Raw genomic sequence first — 20,727 nt, 5'->3', positions numbered from 1 at the left:
ACTATGGTCTCAGGAAACTTTATTTTCACTAATTTATTACCTTGAGAATATTGTATCTGTTGAAAATTCCACCTGCATGACCTCCATCTCTGTGCTCTCGAACTGTACTTTGCATCTGATGGAAAAATAATTTGAAACATATGTCCATTAGCTTTTATGTCTTTTCTGATTTTGGGAAAATGGTTCTTGACTCATATGATTCTGTTTTTGAGAATACAAAATGGGTTTTAACATTTTTGTTGTTGAAAGGATATGAGTTTTATAAATTCATGAACATTATTTTCTAGAGATAGCTGTTAGTCAACCTGAAACAATATTTATAGGTGAAAATTATATAATGCAAACTAAAAGAAGAGAAAGAAACAAGAGGATGCAAGGTAAGCTAAACATATGAGGCTAACCACTTGACATACTAAAATACAAAACAATTGACTTATTTGTTCCTACTGATTTTGGCCTAATAAAGCATAATATGATTTCATTGAGAGTTGGAGTTTCTTGAGTTTTAGAATTAAGTTCCACTCAACTTTGTATTTCTGTGCTCAACTCACACACACAAGTGTATATGTTCTACAGAGTGTAAGGAGGGCACTAACCAAGGATTTCAGTGGATTCAACTTTAGAAAGAAGCTGGAAGAAATTTTTTTAGATAAATAGATCCACATGTTCTGAGTCCTGTCTGAAATACTAAGCTCGGCAATTACCTTCACAAAAGGAGGGAACATAAGCATTTTCTTTCCAATGACAGCAATCTCTTCTCCAATAGAATCCTGTGTTACTATTAATTGCAGTGCTGAACCAAGTAACTGGAATTAAGGTTTATTGAGGAAGTATATCTTAAATCTTAAATGCTTACTTCCAAAGTTTTCCGGGGGGTAAAGAGAGACAATTTTAAAACCATGTTCAAATAGATCTGGAAACCTCGAAGAAATTTAGCACTGAACCAACAATACATAATATAGTCAACCTATCTTTTTCATTTTTATTTAAGTATATATGAACATACCTCTTCTTCCACAGACTGAAACTCTTTATCATCAGGAGACAGATCTATGAGAATTGTTCCACTACCAGAGGTGTTCAAAGTTAAATATGGGTTAAGACCTATGAAATTAAATTTGAAGTTACAAAAATTTGTCAATAAAACAATTAACATCAACTGAAAATAACCATCCAATTTATCTAATGCTATCAATTTTTAAAAACTTTTTATATTGGAATAATTTAGATTTATAGGACAGCTGAAAGTATAGAGAGTTCTTGTGTACCCTTCACTCAACTCCCTCTAATATTATATTACCATTTTATATAACCACAGCACATTTATCAAAACTTATTAGCCAAATTACAGACTTCATTTTTTCCACCAATTTTCCCCACTAATGTAATTTTTCTGTTCTAGTTGAAACCAGGACTCCCACCATTGTATTTAGACTACTAATTTTTGACCTGACAAGTTATAAGGTTTTATGGGAATATTTCAGAAAATCTTTCTCTTCTTTATTTCCTATTCTTAATGAGCCTGTAATACATATTCTTCTTCAAATTACTTCCTTTAACTATGCAGCCCTCCCAACATTTAATCCCTTTATTCTTTGTAAATATGAGGAAGAATTATGATAGAAACTTGTATAGTCTCAGGTAATTTAAAATCATCCTAGAATGAGAAATCCATAAAGTTTACTACCAACTGAATGCCTACTATGACCCATAACAGAGTTTTTTTACTTCAGCAATGAATTTGTCATGTTTTCCAAATGTCAACGATCAAGATAACCATATATATTTTTGCATCTTTACTCTCACAAAAACTTTTAAAATGGAATTTTAAACAGAATTTTCTAATTTCTTAGGGCATATTTGTAGCAGAACTTTCTCCTTTAACCTCTATAATATGATCTTCAAAACTGTTGTCTTCCCAGGTAGGAGGTCAAATCCTTTCCTGCTAGGTCAATGCATGGAGTTTTGCCTCTGGAGATCAGGAGCGCTATTCTAGTTATGAGCCGTGGTCTGAAAGTACAAGACTATCACCAACATGCTGGACTCTGATAAAGACTTTAACAGAAATGGCTGAATCACAATGCCTTTAGGAATTATGGAGAGGATGTGGAGAATATTTTATGGAATAAAGACTGCGATGAATGCTTGACTAAGGCATCTACAACCTACCCAGGAATATGTTTATCGATACAGAAAGATCAGTACAGTACTAGTAATCTTGATGCACTGAATAATAGGTAAAGCTGTTAAGTCAGCAAGATGATAGACTGTTGGAAGATCATTCCAGGAAGCCACTGGTTCCACTTTGCAAATCAGTGTTAAGTATAGAATCCTGTCTTCAAATGAAGATGAGGAAGGTTGTAATTTTATGTATGAAAGTGACCCTGAATTGCTAACTCAGACATGGCCAGTTGGTCTCATGACCATGCTTCTCCTCCATGTAGAAATGAATGATCTTAACCAACTATAGCTGGATGTATCAGTGACTACAGGACCAGAGGTGGCATTGAGGTACCTCTGCCATCTGCAGGCAGTTTATCTATTTCTGCCATTCAGCCTTTCAGCACAGTCCTAATCACTATGATGCATTTAATGTATAAACACTGCCTGCTTTCCTTTTCTACTCTACCTCTTTCCTGAAATACCCTTGTTATCCTGATACTCCACGGTAATTGCTATCATATCAGATTAGTATTATTCCAGCAGAGTCACAATGGTGGTCCATAACTGAGGGTTCTAGTTCCTTTTCATTTTTAATGCTAATTATATTGTAAACTAATATTCCAGGAAGCCATGGATTTTCCCTCCTCTTTACTTTGTAAAATTTTGTCTATACTAGAAATAGCTAAGACTATCTTGCATTTTAAACATTCTGCTATAGTCTATACCAGGTAACATACATTCTTCCTTGAAAATCTCTTCATTTTTGCTGTGGAGGTTTCTCTCCAACCCCAGCTGTGATTGCCAGGACTTACAATTACAGGTTAATTTTGACCACATGGTAAACAACTTTCTTAGTTTAACAATAAAGTTAAAAATGTGGTTCTGACACAATTCACCTTTTTATACCCAGATTTGGTACACAGGAACTATTAACATCTGTTGAATGAATGCAATTTGCATTTTTCTTAAGCATCAACATTGAGGAGAAATAAAATATCATTCAACTTTGTTTTACTTAATTTCTTTCAGTTGCTACATTATTGTTTTCTAGTATTTTCATTCCAGGTACTTAGAATTTAGCTGTATAAGAGATTTACTACATTATTTTAGGGGCTAACCTGAACACCTAGTTATTATCCATTATATTATCACAAAAAATGAGGTACTCAAGTTTCAGACCATTTAGTATCATAAAATTTTAGACCTAGAGTAACTTCAGAAATAATATCATCCAACTTCCTAATTTTTAAGAGCTAAAACAATCCCCAAATTTCTGAATGGTCCAGAAATTTTACTTAGGTTCACACAGTTAACAGCAGCAGCTCAGTAAATTTAACAGTAGCAGAGCTAAGACTTGATCCCAGGTTTCCCAAATCCCAAACAGTGCTCTTCCTTACTAAACAGATGCATACATATTTTTAAATTATCATTTAGTACATTGAGGGCTACCTTCATGGAAACTGTTAAACTGATGACAGCAATTACTAAAATGAAATACCTTGTTGTCCAGAGATAAGTCTCTCAACTCCTTTAATTAGTTTGTGTCTATGTCCATAGGCATTGATTCCAATCTCTTTCAGTTCCTTGTGCCCCATCTCAACTAATACATCCAAAGTGATCTTACAAAAGAGGATGAAACTATTTAGAATGCTTACTTATTTGGTGGACATTCATATATTGGTATTCTCATAATGTATTAGGTTTATACATTTACTTCAATTATTTTAAACAGCTTAGAAATGAAAACATGCCAGTTGTTAAACTGAAATTAACTGAAAATGAAAAGCTGGAATGAAACAGAAAGCTGAGTCATGAACTACTAAAAATATCATTATTTTCATTTAGTACTAAAACCTGAGCAGAACTAAAGTGCAAAACAAAAATGCACTTTCAAATTAATCACATTCAAAGTATATTATTTTACCTTTTCCATAATACTTTCTTAACACTCTATATCCAACCGTGTTTCTATAATGTCTTTCAGTGGATCCTCCAGAATCTAGAATATGCTAAGTGGTACTTCTCCATCACTGCTCAAAGTAACCTTTTTAAGGCCAGGCATGATGGCTAACGCCTGTAATCCCAGTGCTTTGGGAGGGTGAGGATCACTTGAGGCTAGCAGTTCAAGACCAGCCTGGGCAACATGGTAAGACCCCATCTCTACAAAAAGTAAAAAATTTGTTGGATGGCATGCGCCTGTAGTCCTAGCTACTCAGGACGTTGAGGCAGGAGGATCACTTGAACCCAGGAGTTTGCGGTTACAGTGAGCTATGATCAGGCTACTGGATGCTAGCCTGGGTAACAAAGTGAGATCTGTTGCTATAAAAAAACAGAAACAAAAGCAAAAAACCAAAGTAACCCTTTTACCTCTAATACTCTATTATTCCCACTTCATTCAATTGAAGCCATTCTTTGAAATCCTATTTTATTTATACACATTCCATGAAGCTTTCCCTGAATAGTCCAGCTCACAGTCATCTTTTCCTTCTCTGAATTTCTAAAATCTATGCCAAAACTTAACTCTTCCTATGCTCTTATTCTAGTTCCATAACTAAATCAAAAGTTCCTTACGGTGTAAATATACAGTAACAATATTTTCTAAACAACAACAAAAAATCAGTAGTGTATTCTTATAAAATACTTTAAGACTGCCTGGATATATGGTCGGCATATCCATTTACCTTCCTATAGTAGCTAGTAAAGTGTCAGACTTAAGAGCAGGTCGTGACTGACACAACAGAACTGAGTAAATAGAGCTCAGGGACTGAATAAGCTAAATTTTCCAATTCATGAAAGCCATTACTATTACTACATGAGAATCAATTGTGTACTAATTGGAAATTCCAAGATTAAGCCAAAGTACAAGTGACTGATTTCTTGTCTCTTAAAAAACACTCTCCCTCAATAGCTTACATGGTTCAGGTCATTCCAAGTAAGTCCCAAATTTTGCATTTCCATGAAATATTAAACCAAGCAATACAATTTATCCACTCACCTGTTCTCTCTCAAATATATCCATTAGGTGCTCCAGTCCAAGATTCCTTACAAATTGAGTTATACTAAAATCCACTCCTGGAACTGGGAAAAAAAAGTCCAGAACAAAATTTCACATCAGAATAATGTATTTCAATACTATAACAATAAAGCTTTATAATGTTACCACATGTGAAGAAATAAAGATGAAGAAAAATATTAATAGTCACTTGGGATATAATACTGAATATAATATTAAAAATTAGAAAGAATGGCTGGGCATGGTGGGCTCATGCCTATAATCCCAGCACTTTAGGAGTCCAAGACCAGACTGGGAAACATAGTGAGACCCCCATCTCTACAAACAAACAAACAAACAAACAAACAAACAAACAAAAAACAATCAGCCAGGTGTGGTGGTGTGCACCTGTAGTCCTAGCTACTTGGCAGGCTGAGGCAGGAGGATCACTCGAGCCCTGGAGTTCGAGGTTATGCTGAGCTATAATCAATCATGCCACTGTACTTTAGCCTGGGCAACAGAGTGAGACTCTGTCTCTACACAAAAAAAATTTACAAAGAGAAAGCTATAAAATTTCAATATTAGAAAAAAGTTAACCAACGGAGCATTCTAGAGTTAAAAGAACCATTTTTTATTTTGAACTTTATATTTAATTGCATCTTTAAAATCGGTCTTCATATCTTTCAGGATGTAAGCTACTTCACAAAAAAAGTTTATGAAAATAAGTTCCATGCTGTTGCACAGAGATTAATTTTGATAAGTAAAAGGTTTACATTTAAAGAGTAGGTCAGCAGAACAAGATTCATCAACTCTCAACCTGGATGGAAGAAATCAATAAAAGGCTAAAACTTTTAGGTTATGTTATTTAATACTGATAGTTGATTTAAGGTTAAAAAATAACTTTTTAGCATCCCAAACAACAAATACGGGGCTACAATACCAGTTAAAAATTTATTTTTGCAGAATGTCTCACCTTCCTTTTTCTCCAAACTGGAAGCACTCTCTGTTCCACTTGAACTAACTACTGACGACAGTTCTGAAAAACTCCCAGATAAGTTGTCAAGACTGCTGGCTGCAGAAAGGCTTGATGGGCTGGATGGACCTGAAGAGAGAGCATCTGCAGTGGCTCCTGAGCTTCTCACACCATTGAGCACTTGAGGTTTATAACATGAAGGCAGAGCAGAAGGGGGCATGGCTGCTGTCAATAGAGCACTGACATCATCGGCCTAGGGTACATAGACAGAGACAAAATTTGTCATAAGCAAATTTAAAATTCTATTACACCTAATAGAATATATTTTAAAATATGAAAAAAACCCAGCAAATTTGCACCAGAATTATTATTGTATAAAAAAATGGATTATCTTCTTGTAAAAAGTAAAGAAAACAGGTTGATACAGGTTGAGCACCTCAAATCCGAAAATCCGACACCTGAAATGCTCCAAAATCCTAAACTTTTTGAGTGTTGACAACATGCTCAAAGGAAGTGCTCACTGGAGCATTTTGGATTTCAGATTTTTGGATTAGGGATGCTCAACAGCAAGTATAATGCAAATATTTCAAAATCTGAAAAAAATCTGAAAGCTGAGACACTTCTGGTCCCAAGCATTTCAAATAGGGGATACTCAACCTGTATCCAGCTAAACTGTTATTATTAAATAAATATAAAACATAATTCGGAACATCTCTTCCAAAACACATATAATCAAAACAAAACTGTAAAATGTGGCAGACCATGATCAAAATCCTAAATCTAGTATCATGACTGAAAAGCACTGAAATGAACTACAGAAATATCAATTTAAAAAGCTAAGAGCTTTTAACTTTATTGCGATTACTCTGAAAGAAGTAGTACAAGCTACATGGAACTTATGCAAACAGAATTTTATATTTTTTGGAAAATATTCAGCAGTATTTCTCTTCCTCAAAATTGAAAGTCTTTTCTGGTGGCAGGGTAGTAGAGACCATAACTTTAATCAAATCCACTAGAATGGAAAAAGCCCCCAAATTTACTGGTACATTAATTTGTCTAATTCTTTCACAATGCTCAATAAGACACTAAATACTGTAATCTCTAGTTCTGTGTTCAAAACAAAAAGACCCTAAGTAATTAACATTCAGCAAGAAGTAAAGTCAGTACTTGTTTTCATGGTCAATTATACTGCCTATTCCAATTCTTACTTTTCTCTTCCCCCAAAGTCTATGCATTCCCATGGCACTCACGGTCTGTATATTGTATTTGTTTATAATAATAGTACCATTTATTGGGTGCTTTTAATGTCTCTGATACCATGCCAAGGACTTTAAGCATATTACCTCATTTAATTCTCATATTAACCAGATACATTTTATCCCTATTTACAGGTAAGAAAACCAAGTCTTAGAGGTTAGGCAACTTTTAAGGTTGTACAAGCGTAAGAGGTAGAGCTGGAATTCTGGGCCAGGTCTGTTTGACCCAGAGCCCTTGCACACTCTCAAGAGCATTCTGCTTCATTGTCACTTAATTATATCTTATATCTTGTGGATTAACAAATGGGTAGATGAATTCCAAAATTTCACTTCAAAGGTAGTATGGAACTGGAAAGATATTTCTCTGAAGATATGTTGCAAATATGGTTGGGTTGTCAGCCTGCTGAGAAAAATCTATTTAAACTCCAAAGTAGCTGAATTCAATCAGCCTTTCATTTTAACTTGAACAAGGGAATCCCTCTCAGTAGAAAGCAGTCTGTAGAAGAGATTCTCTTTCTTTCTTTCTTTTTTTTTTTTTTTTGTTGAGACAGAGTCTCACTTTGTTGCCCAGGCTAGAGTGAGTGCCGTGGCGTCAGCTTTAGCTCACAGCAACCTCAGACTCCTGGGCTTAAGCGATCCTACTGCCTCAGCCTCCCGAGTAGTTGGGACTACAGGCATGCGCCACTATGCCCGGCTAATTTTTTTCTATATAGATTTTTAGTTGTCCATATAATTTCTTTCTATTTTTAGTAGAGACGGGGTCTCGCTCTTGCTCAGGCTGGTCTCGAACTCCTGACCTCGAGCGATCCACCCGCCTCAGCCTCCCAGAGTGCTAGGATTACAGGCGTGAGCCACCGCGCCCGGCCTCTCTTTCTTTCTTATCTTGAAAAGAATTTCTTCTTCCTTTCCCTTCACTGTTTTGACCAGTGTTCTCAGTGGTAGAGGCAAGAGGGAATCCACATCACAGTGGCCAAAGCAGAGGTAGAAGCTACGATGAAGGCTCTTACTTGAGCTCCGGTGAGGGGGAAAGGAAAAAAAGATTTCCACAGAAAACTGGAGTAACAGGCTTGTTTTAGGAACAGTTTGGTGGGATAAGCAACAAGAACTGTGGGATGAGACAGTATGGGAGGGAAGGGAATCTCTACTGGTAGAAGGCTTTGTGGCTGCTCCTTGAGGACAATGTTCCCAGTTGGGGAAGTTCGTCAGACCTGTGATCTGTACTATCTTGCACTGTATGTGCACTGTAACAGCAATTGTTGAGGGCCTGGGCCTGTTTAGTCCCCAACTAATGTAAGCAGTTGTACCATGTACTTTTTGTTCCTATTTCCAAAGTAATCAGTATATAATAACTTATTGATAATTCTACACATGATCTTAGCCAAAAGGCTGAGAAGCGATTGATCATTCTAGTATTTACTTATATTTTAATACCAAAGAAGTCCTAAATTTAAGATTGGGCTAAAAACTAGATTTTGCCACATTCATTATAAAGACATTTTATACAATATAAACTGAATTTTACAAAGTCAGGAAAGCAATAAGATTTTTTCAAAGAGCCCATCACTTACTGAAACTAAATCTAAAGGTGTTTGTCCTTCCTGATTTTTAAGAGTAGGATCAGCTCCGTGGGCCAACAATAAAGCACAAAGCTGTGTTCGTCCCTTTTGGGCTGCTTCGTGCAAAGGTGTGAAAGCCCATTTGTCCGTGGCATTGACACATGCATTATACTTTATTAGTAAAGCTGCTACATCTACATGCTGTAAAAGAAAATACTCCTGTTACAGTATGAAATAGTATTTTATTACACTTTAGTTCTTAAGAAGAAATTAGCTATGTATTTACTTCCACATTTTCAAACTTCACCTGGAAATGAAAAGAAAAACTTTCTCCACAACATAATTTATGGGTAGCTGATTAAAAATTATAGATGACATTTTAATAACTTAAGAAACTATTTAGGCCAGGCACACTAGCTCACGCCTGCATCCTAGCACTCTGGGAGGCTGAGGTCATGGCACTCTAGCCTGGGCAATAGACTGCTTGAGCTCAGGAGTTTGAGAACAGCCTGAGCAACAGTGAGATCCCATCTCTACTAAAAATAGAAAAAATTATCTGGGTGTGGTGGCATGCACCTGTAGTCCCAGCTACTCAAGAGGCTGAAGCAGGAGGATCACTTGAGCCCAGGAGTTTGAGGTTGCTGTGAGCTAGCCTGAGGCCATGGCACTTTAGCCTGGGCAATAGAGTGAGATTCTGTCTCCAAAAAAAAAAAAAGAGAGAAACTATCTAGAAAATATTTAAGAATTCTACATAGTAGGACACTAAACTAATATAACTTTAATGATTTCTAATTTACTCAAATGTTGTAACTGTTGAGCATCAATTTATAACGTAGTAGCCTTCCTCAATTACTCAAACTATACCATTGAAGATGGTCTACTCTAAATGTGACATTTCAGGGTTGTTATAAGTTAGGAATAATGCTTCTGAATCTCTATAGCTTCCTATGAAACCCAATGGGTTTTCTGGATACCCACAAATAAACAAAATCACTAGTATCTCACTGAAAATAAGAGACAGGTGCTAAGGAAGATAAGAGAAATCCCAACAACACACTGTACGTTACAGAGCAAGCTTATGATAATAGATTCAGAACTGAAACTCAGAAGTTATTTAACTCCTTTAGCTTTCATATTTACTTCCTTGTAAAATGAGAAAGTCATACTAAATGTTCCATTTTTTTTTTTTGAGACAGAGTCTCACTCTGTTGCCCGGCTAGAGTGCCATGGCGTCAGCCTAGCTCACAGCAACCTCAAACTCCTGGGCTCGAGCAATCCTCCTGCCTCGCCTCCTGAGTACCTGGGACTACAGACATGTGCCACCATGCCTGGCTAATTTTTTTTCTGTATATATGTTTTTAGCTGTCCATATATAATTTCTTTCTATTTTTAGTGGAGACAGGGTCTCGCTCTTGCTCTGGCTGGTCTCAAACTCCTCAGCTCAAATGATCCACCCGCCTCAGCCTCCCAGGGTAGTAGGATTACAGGTGTGAGCCACCAAGCCTGGCCTAAATGTTCCATTTGAACTGCAATACTGACTTACACTTTGAAAATTCCACAGACTTTTAAAGATAAGATAGAAGAATTTACCCCATAAGATGCTGCATTATGTAAAGGAATAAGTCCTCCTTTGTCCTGGGCATTCACATCAGCTCCGTGTTGTAACAAATACTCCGCAACTTCTAAATTATTATAACCGGCTAATTTAGAAAAAAATAAAAATTACTTTTACTTGTTAATATTAAAAAAGTCACATATATATTTCTATATATTTATCAAGCATAGATATTATTAAGAAAAATAAAGATATTTTACATAAATACAAAATTTCTCATTGGAATCTATTAAAAATTTATCTTCTACTAAAAATTTCCCACTGGCCTCAAGCTAGGAGCTTTTGGTGATATCCACTGGTTTTAGAGACTCCCAAAATTATATTGATTTATTTGCTTGTAACTTTCCTTTTAAAACCCTCCAAACAAAGTCCTTGCCTTCATGGTTGTTACATACAACTTCCTGAAATCAGGTACATGGTCTCAAGAGCTGTAAGTCAAAGATATCCAACCATTTAAGAGTTAAGTTAGGTACACAACTGGCTGCAGAGAAGGAAGCACCACACCACAGTGGGTCTCAGAGCTCTCATCCCCAGAAGGCCACAAGAACATTCTTTTTGCTAGAGAGAATGTAGGGGTACACATCTCTGCAACTCTGGCAGAGGAACTTATATGTTGCTAAAGGTATAAAGTAAAATAGTATTTTGGAAACATGCTACAATCTCCAGATGTCATCTTGTCAGCTACCTCAGTAAATACTCTCATGGTAAAGTGTATTTTATTTGACACATAATCAGACAGAAAGCAAATCTGGAACTTAACTCCACCAACAGAAACCTGGATATCACTTAAAAAGGGTTCAAAATATTTTATTTACATTTATTTTTGTTGTATTTTTAATCCTTTTGCTGAAGGGTCTAAAGCAAAAGAATTTAAAAAGATCAAGTAAAGAAAAACAAAACTATGAAACTACCATAAACTAAATATTACACTAATTAAAAGTCCTTTCAGGTCTCAAGGTATGGTATTTAATGCTGAGTAAAGAGGCAGAAGTATTTTGTGCATACAATATACTTGTGATTTAGAAAAACAACATGGAATTAAATAGCAATGTTAATGTTCTAGATAAGCTACAATAAAGATATAAAAGCTAATATAAATATGCACAGCACAATTTCCAATCGGAGGTCAGGTCATGTCTTAAATGGACTACAAACTCCTGATAGCCAGTGGAAGTAGTAAGGCTTTTGCTCACCACGTTAGCATTTATGGCTTATCACTTCTAAAATACTCTATTAGAAGGAGTAATTCATGTCCTTAGACAGTGGGGTCTCAACTTACATGGAGTGAGAATTTAAAGGTAAAAGTCATACATAACCAAAATTATCTTTTTCACATCAACATACTAAGTTATACTGTATGACTGAACCAAGAATAGATTTTCATCTCTCATATTACAGAAAGTGGCAGAAACACCTACATTACTTTTTTCTTTCTTTTTAAACCATGTTTAAGCAACGTATATTTATTTAGACAAACTTCCATGAATCAACTGTCTATGATGGAACTCCACTACAGGATCAGCTATAGCTCAGTGATTTTCATGGCTTATTCCCTAACATCTTTAATGCAACTGAAAAAGCTGTATTGAAACCACAATGTTTTACACTTGCACTAAAAACAAAGGTACACTGTGCCAGTTTTATGAGTGAAAATTTAGAACAAATTTTATGGAATGAATTGTGTCTCCCCCAAATTCTTACGGTGAAGCCCTAACTCCAGTACCTTAGAATGTGACTGTATTTGGAGATGGGGCCTTCAAAGAGCTAATTAAGTTAAAATGAGGCTGTTAGGGTAGAGCTCTGATCTAATCTGACTGGTGTCCTTATAAAAAAAGATGACTACGACATATATAGACACCATGTCCCCTGTGAGGACACAGCAAGAAAGCAGCCATCTGCAAGCCAAGGAGAAAGGACTCAGGAGAGACAAGCCCTGCTGACACCTTGAGCTTCAACTTCTAGCCTCCAGAACTATGAGAAAACAAATGTTTAAGCTACCTTGTCTTTGCTTTTTTGTTAAGGCAGCCCTCACAATCTAAAACAACACATAACCGGCAAGAGGTTTACATAACTTCTGAAAGTCTTTTAAGATTTTTTTCTTGCTTGTGCTTAGCAGCTATCATCAGAAGAATGGAAAACTTTAGCTTCCCATGAGGAAGGCTGGCTCAAACCAGCATATTTTTCAAAACTCACACACCCAAGATGATACAAACAAAATGGTGATTTGGAATAATGATCCTAAAGCACATGGTGACTGGCAGAGCCTGTTTCAATTGTTCTTACTGAATGTAACATACTAATACTAAAGTGAAGTGGAACTTAGCTAATAGCCTGAAGTACAGTTGACCTGTGCAAATTTATTACAGAATATAATGGTGGCATTGGAAGATATCTGATTTGAATTTTTCAAGTTTAGTTACAGGAAATGTTTTACTCAGGTAAAATGAAACTCAGATGTCACCAGTCTCAATCTGTGAAACTTCACTCACCTGCTAAATGTAAAGGTGTTGAATGTCGACCTTGGGTATCACGGCAATTTACATTATCAGGTGAAGACAACTTCTTTACTCTGGCTAAACAACCCTTCTTGGCGGCATCTAGCAAAGCTGCATCTCCCCTAAGTAGATCTTGGATATCTGTATCTCCATCTTTAACAAGATCCAAAGGAGTATTTCCATCCCTGTTTTTCTTTGTAGGGTCTGCACCATGCTAGACATGTAAAAACCAGAAAGGGAAGAGGAATTGGCTTAAGTGCGGCCTTTGGTCAATGAGAAAACAGTCAATGTAACTATACCAAAGAAAATCATTTTATACCAAGTCTACCTTAAAGGTTAGCATCACTGTTATTTTAATGTTTAATTTATACACAGAAAAGTATAATAAAAGGAGAACAGAAGCAGTTAAATATTACTAGATTTTAGGCCGGGCGTGAGGGCTCACACCTGTAATCCTAGCACTCTGGGAGGCTGAGGCGGGAGGATTGCTCGAGGTCAGAAGTTCAAGACCAGCCTGAGCAAGAGCGAGATCCTATCTCTACTAAAAAAAATAGAAAGAAATGATCTGGACAGCTAAAAATATATATAGAAAAAAATTAGCCGGGCATGGTGGCACATGCCTGTGGTCCCAGCTACTAGGGAGGCTGAGGCAGAAGGATTGCTTGAGCCCAAGAGTTTGAGGTTGCTGTGAGCTAGGCTGATGCCACGGCACTCTAGCTCGGGCAACAGAGCAAGACTCTGTCTCCAAAAAAAAAAAAAATTTACTAGATTTTTAAATGCATTAATAGCCAAAATTATAAACTATGTTCAAAATAAAGTAGTATTTCATTAAAAATTAACTTTCATGTAGATTCATCAATTGTAATAAATGTACCAGATTCTGGCAGGGGATGTTGATAACAGGAAAGACTACACATGTGTGGAGGCAGAAGGTATACGGGAAATCTCTGTACCTTCCTCTCAATTTTTCTGTGAATCTAAAACTGCTTGAAAACATAGTCTATTTTTTTTAAAAAAATTAACTTTCATGTTATACTGATTTTACTTTTCAGACAGTGAAATAAAAGTATTTTATCAATGGTAAATAAATCTCGCTTATAAACTACATAATTCATCAAATACTTTGAGGTTAAAGTATTAAAAAGAAAAAATAAGATAAAGAACTATCACATGATGATAGCTGACTACATACAAAAATAAGTCTAGGTGTGGTAAACATATTTGAGGATTAAAGTATAAAATAGTATTATTTATGACATTTATTTTAAAATCTAGGTATAGAATTAGATAACTTTCCCACGCTCTTATTACTTTTTTATAATATAGCTATTAAAGAAATCATAAACATATTCTATGTAATTCACACTGTCCAACTGTCCACAGTAAGTACTAAAATATACCTGGAGCAGAAGTTTGCAAATTTCGTATTTTCCTTTTGCTGCAGCTTCGTGTAAAGGTGTAAATTTCCATAAATCAGCTACATTAACTACTGCTCCATGCTTAACAAGAAGTTCTGCAACTTCATAATGTCCATAAGAACACGCATTGTGCAAAGGTACAAGGCCTCTGAAATGAAAAGTTAAATGAGCAATAATGCCAGAGAAAGATATGTTTTCATTTAATTATATATAACTGATGAAGATATTTCTTGAACTGCGTAAGGAATTATACTGATTGTACTTTATAGAATCTAATGAAAGCAGAAATAAATTCTTTTTTGGGGGTTAGGGGCGAAAAATTTTAAAATATTTTAAATGCAGAGAATATGACAAACATCCATATACTCAACATTTGGAACTGTATATTTTTATGAAAAATAATTTCAAGATAAATTAGAAGAACTCAAATATCCTCAATGAAAATTTTAAAATTTACTATATTAAAAATCAGTATTACTTCCAAACAGCTCAGTCAGTAGGGCATCAGACTTTTAATCTGAAGGTCCAGGGTTCATGTTCCTGTTCAGGAGTGGAAAGAAAAAAAGAAAAACAAAGCAAAACAAAACAAAAAAACCCCACTGATGTTGTAATCTCCTTGGCCATTATAAAATTACAAGGAATTACGTAACTAAGTCTTTATATAAATGCTAACCATCATAAAATCTTAATGGAAATTAAGCAGCTGTATTTAAGCCAGTGTTAGGAAAAAGACTTCCTTGGGGGAAAAAAAGAGCTACCAATTATCATAAAAATATTTTCAGATTTTCCTAGAAAGGTCAGATAAAGGTAAGGAGAAGAGGCCATGACAATTGTTGGTACTTGCCCTTTATCTTTAGCATGCACATCAGCTCCATGTTGCAGCAGATATTCTACCACGGACACTCTATTATACCCAGCTGCAAAATGGAGTGGTGTTGACTGACGTCCTTCAATGTCTCTGCAGTTGACACTCTGAACAGTACATAGTTTCTGTAGGATGGAACACAGTATACACTTGATGCTATATATTCTCATTTCTCGTTTCAACTCATTTAGTAGAAATTTCAAAATGTCTGACTTTTCTTGTCTCAGTAAATCAGTATTCTCAGAAACTATTTACTATTCTTATTTATTGGGAATCCCTCTGGTCCCTTCATTGATACCTGTATATTCCGCTTTTTCTAAATCCAGTAGGTAAATTTTTATTATTACCACTACTATTTAGATAAAGGTAACCTAAGTACCAATTATCAGCAATTGTAACTTCCATTTTGTGGCAAACATACTTAGAGGTACACTGGATCACAGTAGTACCGGAACCACCCAGGGGCTTGTTAAAAATTCAGAATCTCGGACACCTACTGAGTCAGAACCTGAATTTTAACAAGATCCTCAGGTTACCTGTAAACACATTAAAGTTTGAGAAGTACTGCACTAGACCAGTGGTTCTTAAACTTTCATATGCATTGGGTCCCACTCCCAAACAATTCTATTTCAGTGTGACTGTTGTAGGGCCTGAAAATTTGCATTTCTAACAAGTTCCTGTATGATGCTGATGCTGGTGGTGCAGAAACTACACTAAACGAATCATACTGCACTATATGGAATGAATTAACTAAGAGAATGCTAATGATTATGTACAGTCCTTGGGAGAATTAAGAAAACAGTCACTCAAATAATTTTCTGTGTTCTTTGGTTCAGATGAAGAAGCCTACTTGAAAAAGACTGTTAAGAATAACACTCCAAATACTTACTTAAGGGTATTATGCATGAAAAGCATGAAAGTTTGGGGAAGAAAATCAACATACATAATAAATCACAGTGCTCAGAGAGTCAAAAGAATATCAGTATTAGTAAAAACTCTTTCCTCCTTTTTACTAAGCTATCCTAAAAGCAGATATTATCCTAAGCTCAATAAACCAAAGGAGTCAGCTATCAGTGGGTTTACCCCAAGGGGTTTAATCACTAGACTGGGAAAGCTCTTCTGTGCTACCCTAACAAGAGCTTGTTAGATATACAGATTCAAAGTCCCATTCAAGAGATTTCAGTAGGTATGAAGTAGGGCCCCTGGGAATGAGTATTCTTAACATGGGTAGCAGGTGCTGCTAGGCTTTTTAACAGTTATCACAGGCCATTCTATTCGCTACCTCTCAGTTTAATTTTGTCCACTCTGAGATAGGTTTTCTAATAGTAAGTGCTCAAAAAAGTATGTAGCCTGATGTTTTAAAGTTGTACCTTAGAACAACCACTAAACAAACATAACTGAGCACATATTCAAGTATTCACTGGGTAATATGCAGATCTTGTTCCAGTGATTCATATGGAGCCATCTGCCTATAGATAGATAGGAAATGGAAAGGCTAATGGAGATAAATATCCATTAAGTGATTTTAAAAGCAGAGGGGAGGCAAGACAGCCTGATACCTATCATGGGGAGAAATGGTCTTCCTCAAGCCAATGGCATTATTTGTTCATTAAGTCCTGCCCCAACCTCATCTCCTCTTCATCTATCTCCTCCTCCAGACTCCCTCTACCTTCATGAAAATAAAGTTTAGAAAACTTTGTTTTCTAAAGTTTATTTAGGAAAAAACTTCATTTACTAAATCTAGTTTTATGCTCTTTAATATGTGAGTGAATGAAGACTTTAACTTTTGTATTACTCTCCCTGCTCCCACACACAAAAAAATCAGCTTGTTGCCCTTTAACTAGTTGTCTTCAACTTAATTTTCATCACGTCTCTTGCAAACAAACAAAAAATCCCCCAGCTCACAACCTTTTAACTCATGTGACTTGTTTGTCCACAAGTCAGTAGTAACAAATAAAATCCTCCTTTGGCAATATCCTTTTTGCCTCGTACTTAAGGGAATGCGAATATAAAGGATGAGAATAAACAAGTCAAATAAAATTGCATTATCATAGCATTTTTTTTCCTTTCTTTTGTTTTTTTTGAGGCAGGGTCTTGCTCTGTTACCCAGACTGGAGTGCAGTGGTGCAATCATAGCTCACTGTAGCCTCAAACTCCTGGGCTCAAGCGATCCTCTTGCCTCAGCCTTCTGAGTACAGGCATGAGCGATGCCTGGCTATTTTTTTTATTTTTTGTAGAGATGGGGTCTTGCTATGTTGCCCAGACTGCTCTTGAACTCTTGGACTCAAGCGATCCTCCCACCTTGGCCTCCCAATGTGCTAGGATTATAGGTGAGAACTCATTATCTTTGAAAAATTAATTAATAATAAAAAAGAAAATCTTAAGTTATTTGAGATGTCTATACTATCTATAAAGTAACAGAAAATGACCACATGGATTTTTAAATCAATTACTAGAAAGCTCTTCACCTAAAAACACAATTGAATAAATTCCCTTGAAGCTCCAGTTCAAATAAGACCAACATTCATATTTCTTTCTCAGAAAGTCTAAAATTTTCTGTGCAGAGTGGTTCTGTTTAGGATTGAAAACATACAGAAATAGTGAAATTATTTCAAGTAGCTACTTCTGCCATAAATCAAATCAACGAATTTAACTTTTCCATAAAACTCTTTATTACCTGTCAGTGCCCTCTCAAATAGGACTTGCACAATTTTGAAAGTCTCCTATAGTAGTCTTCCTAAAGTAATCCTTCCTCAGATTGTTCTGACTTTTAAAAAATACTGAAAAATATTTCAGTCTATACAAATTGAATATTACTGGGAGACAGTGACTTTCAGAAGTGGCAACACCGTATTACTACTCTACTAAAATACTGGATCCCCAGAGGTAGAAAGGGCAAAAAAATGAAGAACTCAGAAGAAATCTGTAGACAGAAATGACACACTGTTTTTTCCCTTCTTGTTTTATGTGTCATATTGTAAACAGTAAGGTACAATAATTTGATACACTTTATTCTTTTACAGGGACAAATGACTAGGTTCTTTAAGGAAAACCCATTTGGTATTAGGAGTTTATTTAAATTTGTGAATGTGATATTTACTGAGATGCACGTGAAACTGAAACATCTTTTTATTACTCAATGCTCCTTAATTGCAGAGAAGAACTAGTTATTATTGACCTTTTAAAGCAAGAAACATAAATAAACAGGCTCTTCATTATAACAGTACAGATTCATTAAACAATCTCAAAATAAAAACTCAAAGTTAGCAAAAACATAAGATTGTATCTTACTTTTACAGTCTCTACATCTCCAGCCTTTGCAGCTTCCAGCAATTGTCTGTCTGCTTCTGAATTACCTAATGGGATACCCTCTAAAGAGAGAGAGGGAAAGAGTGATTAAATTCTATTTAAAAGATGGAGTCAAGTTTTATGGAAGGTATCTTATTGGAAAGTAAAGTTCTTTTACAGTTTAGTAGATTATGTAGGAAATCTCCATGGTAGTGGGGAAAAAACAATAAGATTCCTTAAAACTTTTTGAAATATAATACACAGAAACAATATATGTAAATGTATACAATGTTATAAATATAAAGTGTGATTTAAGCAATATGAAAGAACATAAAATAGGTGATGAAAGAAGGCCTGCACTATAACCAAGCCATGTGGAATGGCGGAAAAGTATTAAATTAGGAGAGCAACGTCCAGAAATCTAACCATGGTTCTATGATTAACTATTATAGCTATTTGAACTGGGATAAGTCACCTGAACTTCCTGGACCTCAGATTTTTTTCAGTTCTAAGGAGAGAAGATGGACCAGAAAATATCTAATGTGACTTCCAGATCTGAAATTCTATGTTTATATTTCATTTAAAATCTCAGAAAAGGAAGAAAACATCTATTTTGTACCTCAGGACAAAATTAATCCATATGGATTAAAGACTCAGGTATAAAAAAAATTAAACCTTAAAAGTACTAGAAGAACACAAAGGTGAACATCTTTATATCTTGGAATAGAAAAGTAACTTAGCGCAGTAACATCAAAGAAGACCAAAAGTAACACCAAAGTAACACCAAAAAAGAAAACTGATTTGGAAAAACACGTCAGGCAATAACAGTATTAAAGAACAAAATGGAAAAAATCATATTGTAACATGCATCTCAAAAAAGAATATATTTAATATGTGAGGTGTCTTTATGAGATGAATACCCTGGAAAGCCTCAACAGACAAATTGTGCTAAGGACATGAATAAACAATTCATACATATTCAAAAGAGAAATGGACAATAAACATACTATTAATATGTTCAAACTTACTCATAATCAGAATTGCAAATTAAAATGATGAGATACCATTTTTTGTCATACACCAGTAGGCAGAGAGGAAATGGGGAGATACATAGACAGTATTTCTATAGTTTGCACTAAAAACAAGATTTTTATCACTTCTGTAATTCACCCATGTACATTCACCCAAGGAAAATATTAAGAATCATAATGCCCAGTGCTGACGGAAAACAGGTGCTTTCCTACACTTTTACTGAGAGTGTAAACAGTACGTACAACCTTTCTAGAAGATAATCTGATGATTATATGCTACCCTTTGACCTGGAAATTCCACTTCAGTAAGTTATTCTAAGAAACTAGTTGGAAAGGTAAGTAAAGCTGTATGTGATAGTACTTGGCATAAAACTGGCAAGACTAAATTCTATCACTAGGCAACCAGATAGGACTAGTGTTTTTACTCCCAAAACTGACACTGAAATGAATGTTTAATATATGGGGAATCTTAAAAGTAGCCTTGTAGTTAGTTCTGTTTTGGCAAATTTCAGGAGGTTTTAATCAGCCTGCCTTCATCTGTTCAAGCAGTGTTTTTCAAAATGTGGTTTCTACATCACAGGCATACCGATCACCAAGAATGACTAAGACAGAAAAAAGGTTGATCTATTACATTTCCTCTCATCTGAGTTTTGAGATGTCAAAGCTACTCCACTGAATTCTAATAAAAGCTAGAGATGTAGACAAAGATGCTGTAAAATTTATGGGATCAGATTTCTAGGTTGAAATGTTTAATCTACACCATGTGTATAAATGTTTGATCTAAATATTTTAAAATGTACTGAATATGAGTGCATTCAATTGTTATTTTATGTTTATGTTTTAGTAAGCCACATAGTTTATTACCTTATACAAACCCTACATGCCTTAAATATGCAGGGCATAAAAAAAAGTGAAGAAGCTAAGCCAGTATTTAGGGTATTAGTTTCACGAGGGTTGCTATATGAAGAGATACCTACCTTTTAAAGTTTTCCTTTCTTTAAACAGAAATAGCAACTACTGTATCTTACTCTAAAAAGTTTTCTTGATAAAAACATGAAAGCCAATCTATTTAACT

General features: G+C 35.3%; 1 protein-coding gene across 4 annotated transcripts in view; it reads right to left on the bottom strand.

Moving 5' to 3' along the window:
- The window catches only part of TNKS2 (tankyrase 2), a 63,620-nt gene that overhangs the window by 9,173 nt on the left and 33,720 nt on the right, over window positions 1-20,727 (bottom strand). For 2 of the 4 annotated variants that reach the window (XM_069461048.1, XM_069461049.1), the window contains exons 13-23: window positions 18,625-18,704; window positions 15,313-15,458; window positions 14,451-14,616; window positions 13,045-13,264; window positions 10,531-10,640; window positions 8,953-9,141; window positions 6,129-6,381; window positions 5,159-5,241; window positions 3,662-3,782; window positions 1,007-1,104; window positions 41-115 (exon numbers count right to left, since the gene is read on the bottom strand). In XM_069461048.1, the coding sequence (XP_069317149.1) occupies window positions 41-115; window positions 1,007-1,104; window positions 3,662-3,782; window positions 5,159-5,241; window positions 6,129-6,381; window positions 8,953-9,141; window positions 10,531-10,640; window positions 13,045-13,264; window positions 14,451-14,616; window positions 15,313-15,458; window positions 18,625-18,704 (1,541 nt within the window). Of the gene's footprint in view, window positions 1-40; window positions 116-1,006; window positions 1,105-3,661; window positions 3,783-5,158; window positions 5,242-6,095; window positions 6,382-8,952; window positions 9,142-10,530; window positions 10,641-13,044; window positions 13,265-14,450; window positions 14,617-15,312; window positions 15,459-18,624; window positions 18,705-20,727 lie in introns of all 4 variants that reach the window. The other 2 variants (XM_069461046.1, XM_069461047.1) reach the window with 2 other exon arrangements.

The sequence above is a fragment of the Eulemur rufifrons genome, chromosome 28, assembly GCF_041146395.1.
Source record: "Eulemur rufifrons isolate Redbay chromosome 28, OSU_ERuf_1, whole genome shotgun sequence".
Classification (NCBI taxonomy): domain Eukaryota; kingdom Metazoa; phylum Chordata; class Mammalia; order Primates; family Lemuridae; genus Eulemur; species Eulemur rufifrons.
The sequence above is the reverse complement of the archived record's forward strand: the minus strand, read 5'-3'. Positions and strand labels throughout refer to the sequence as shown.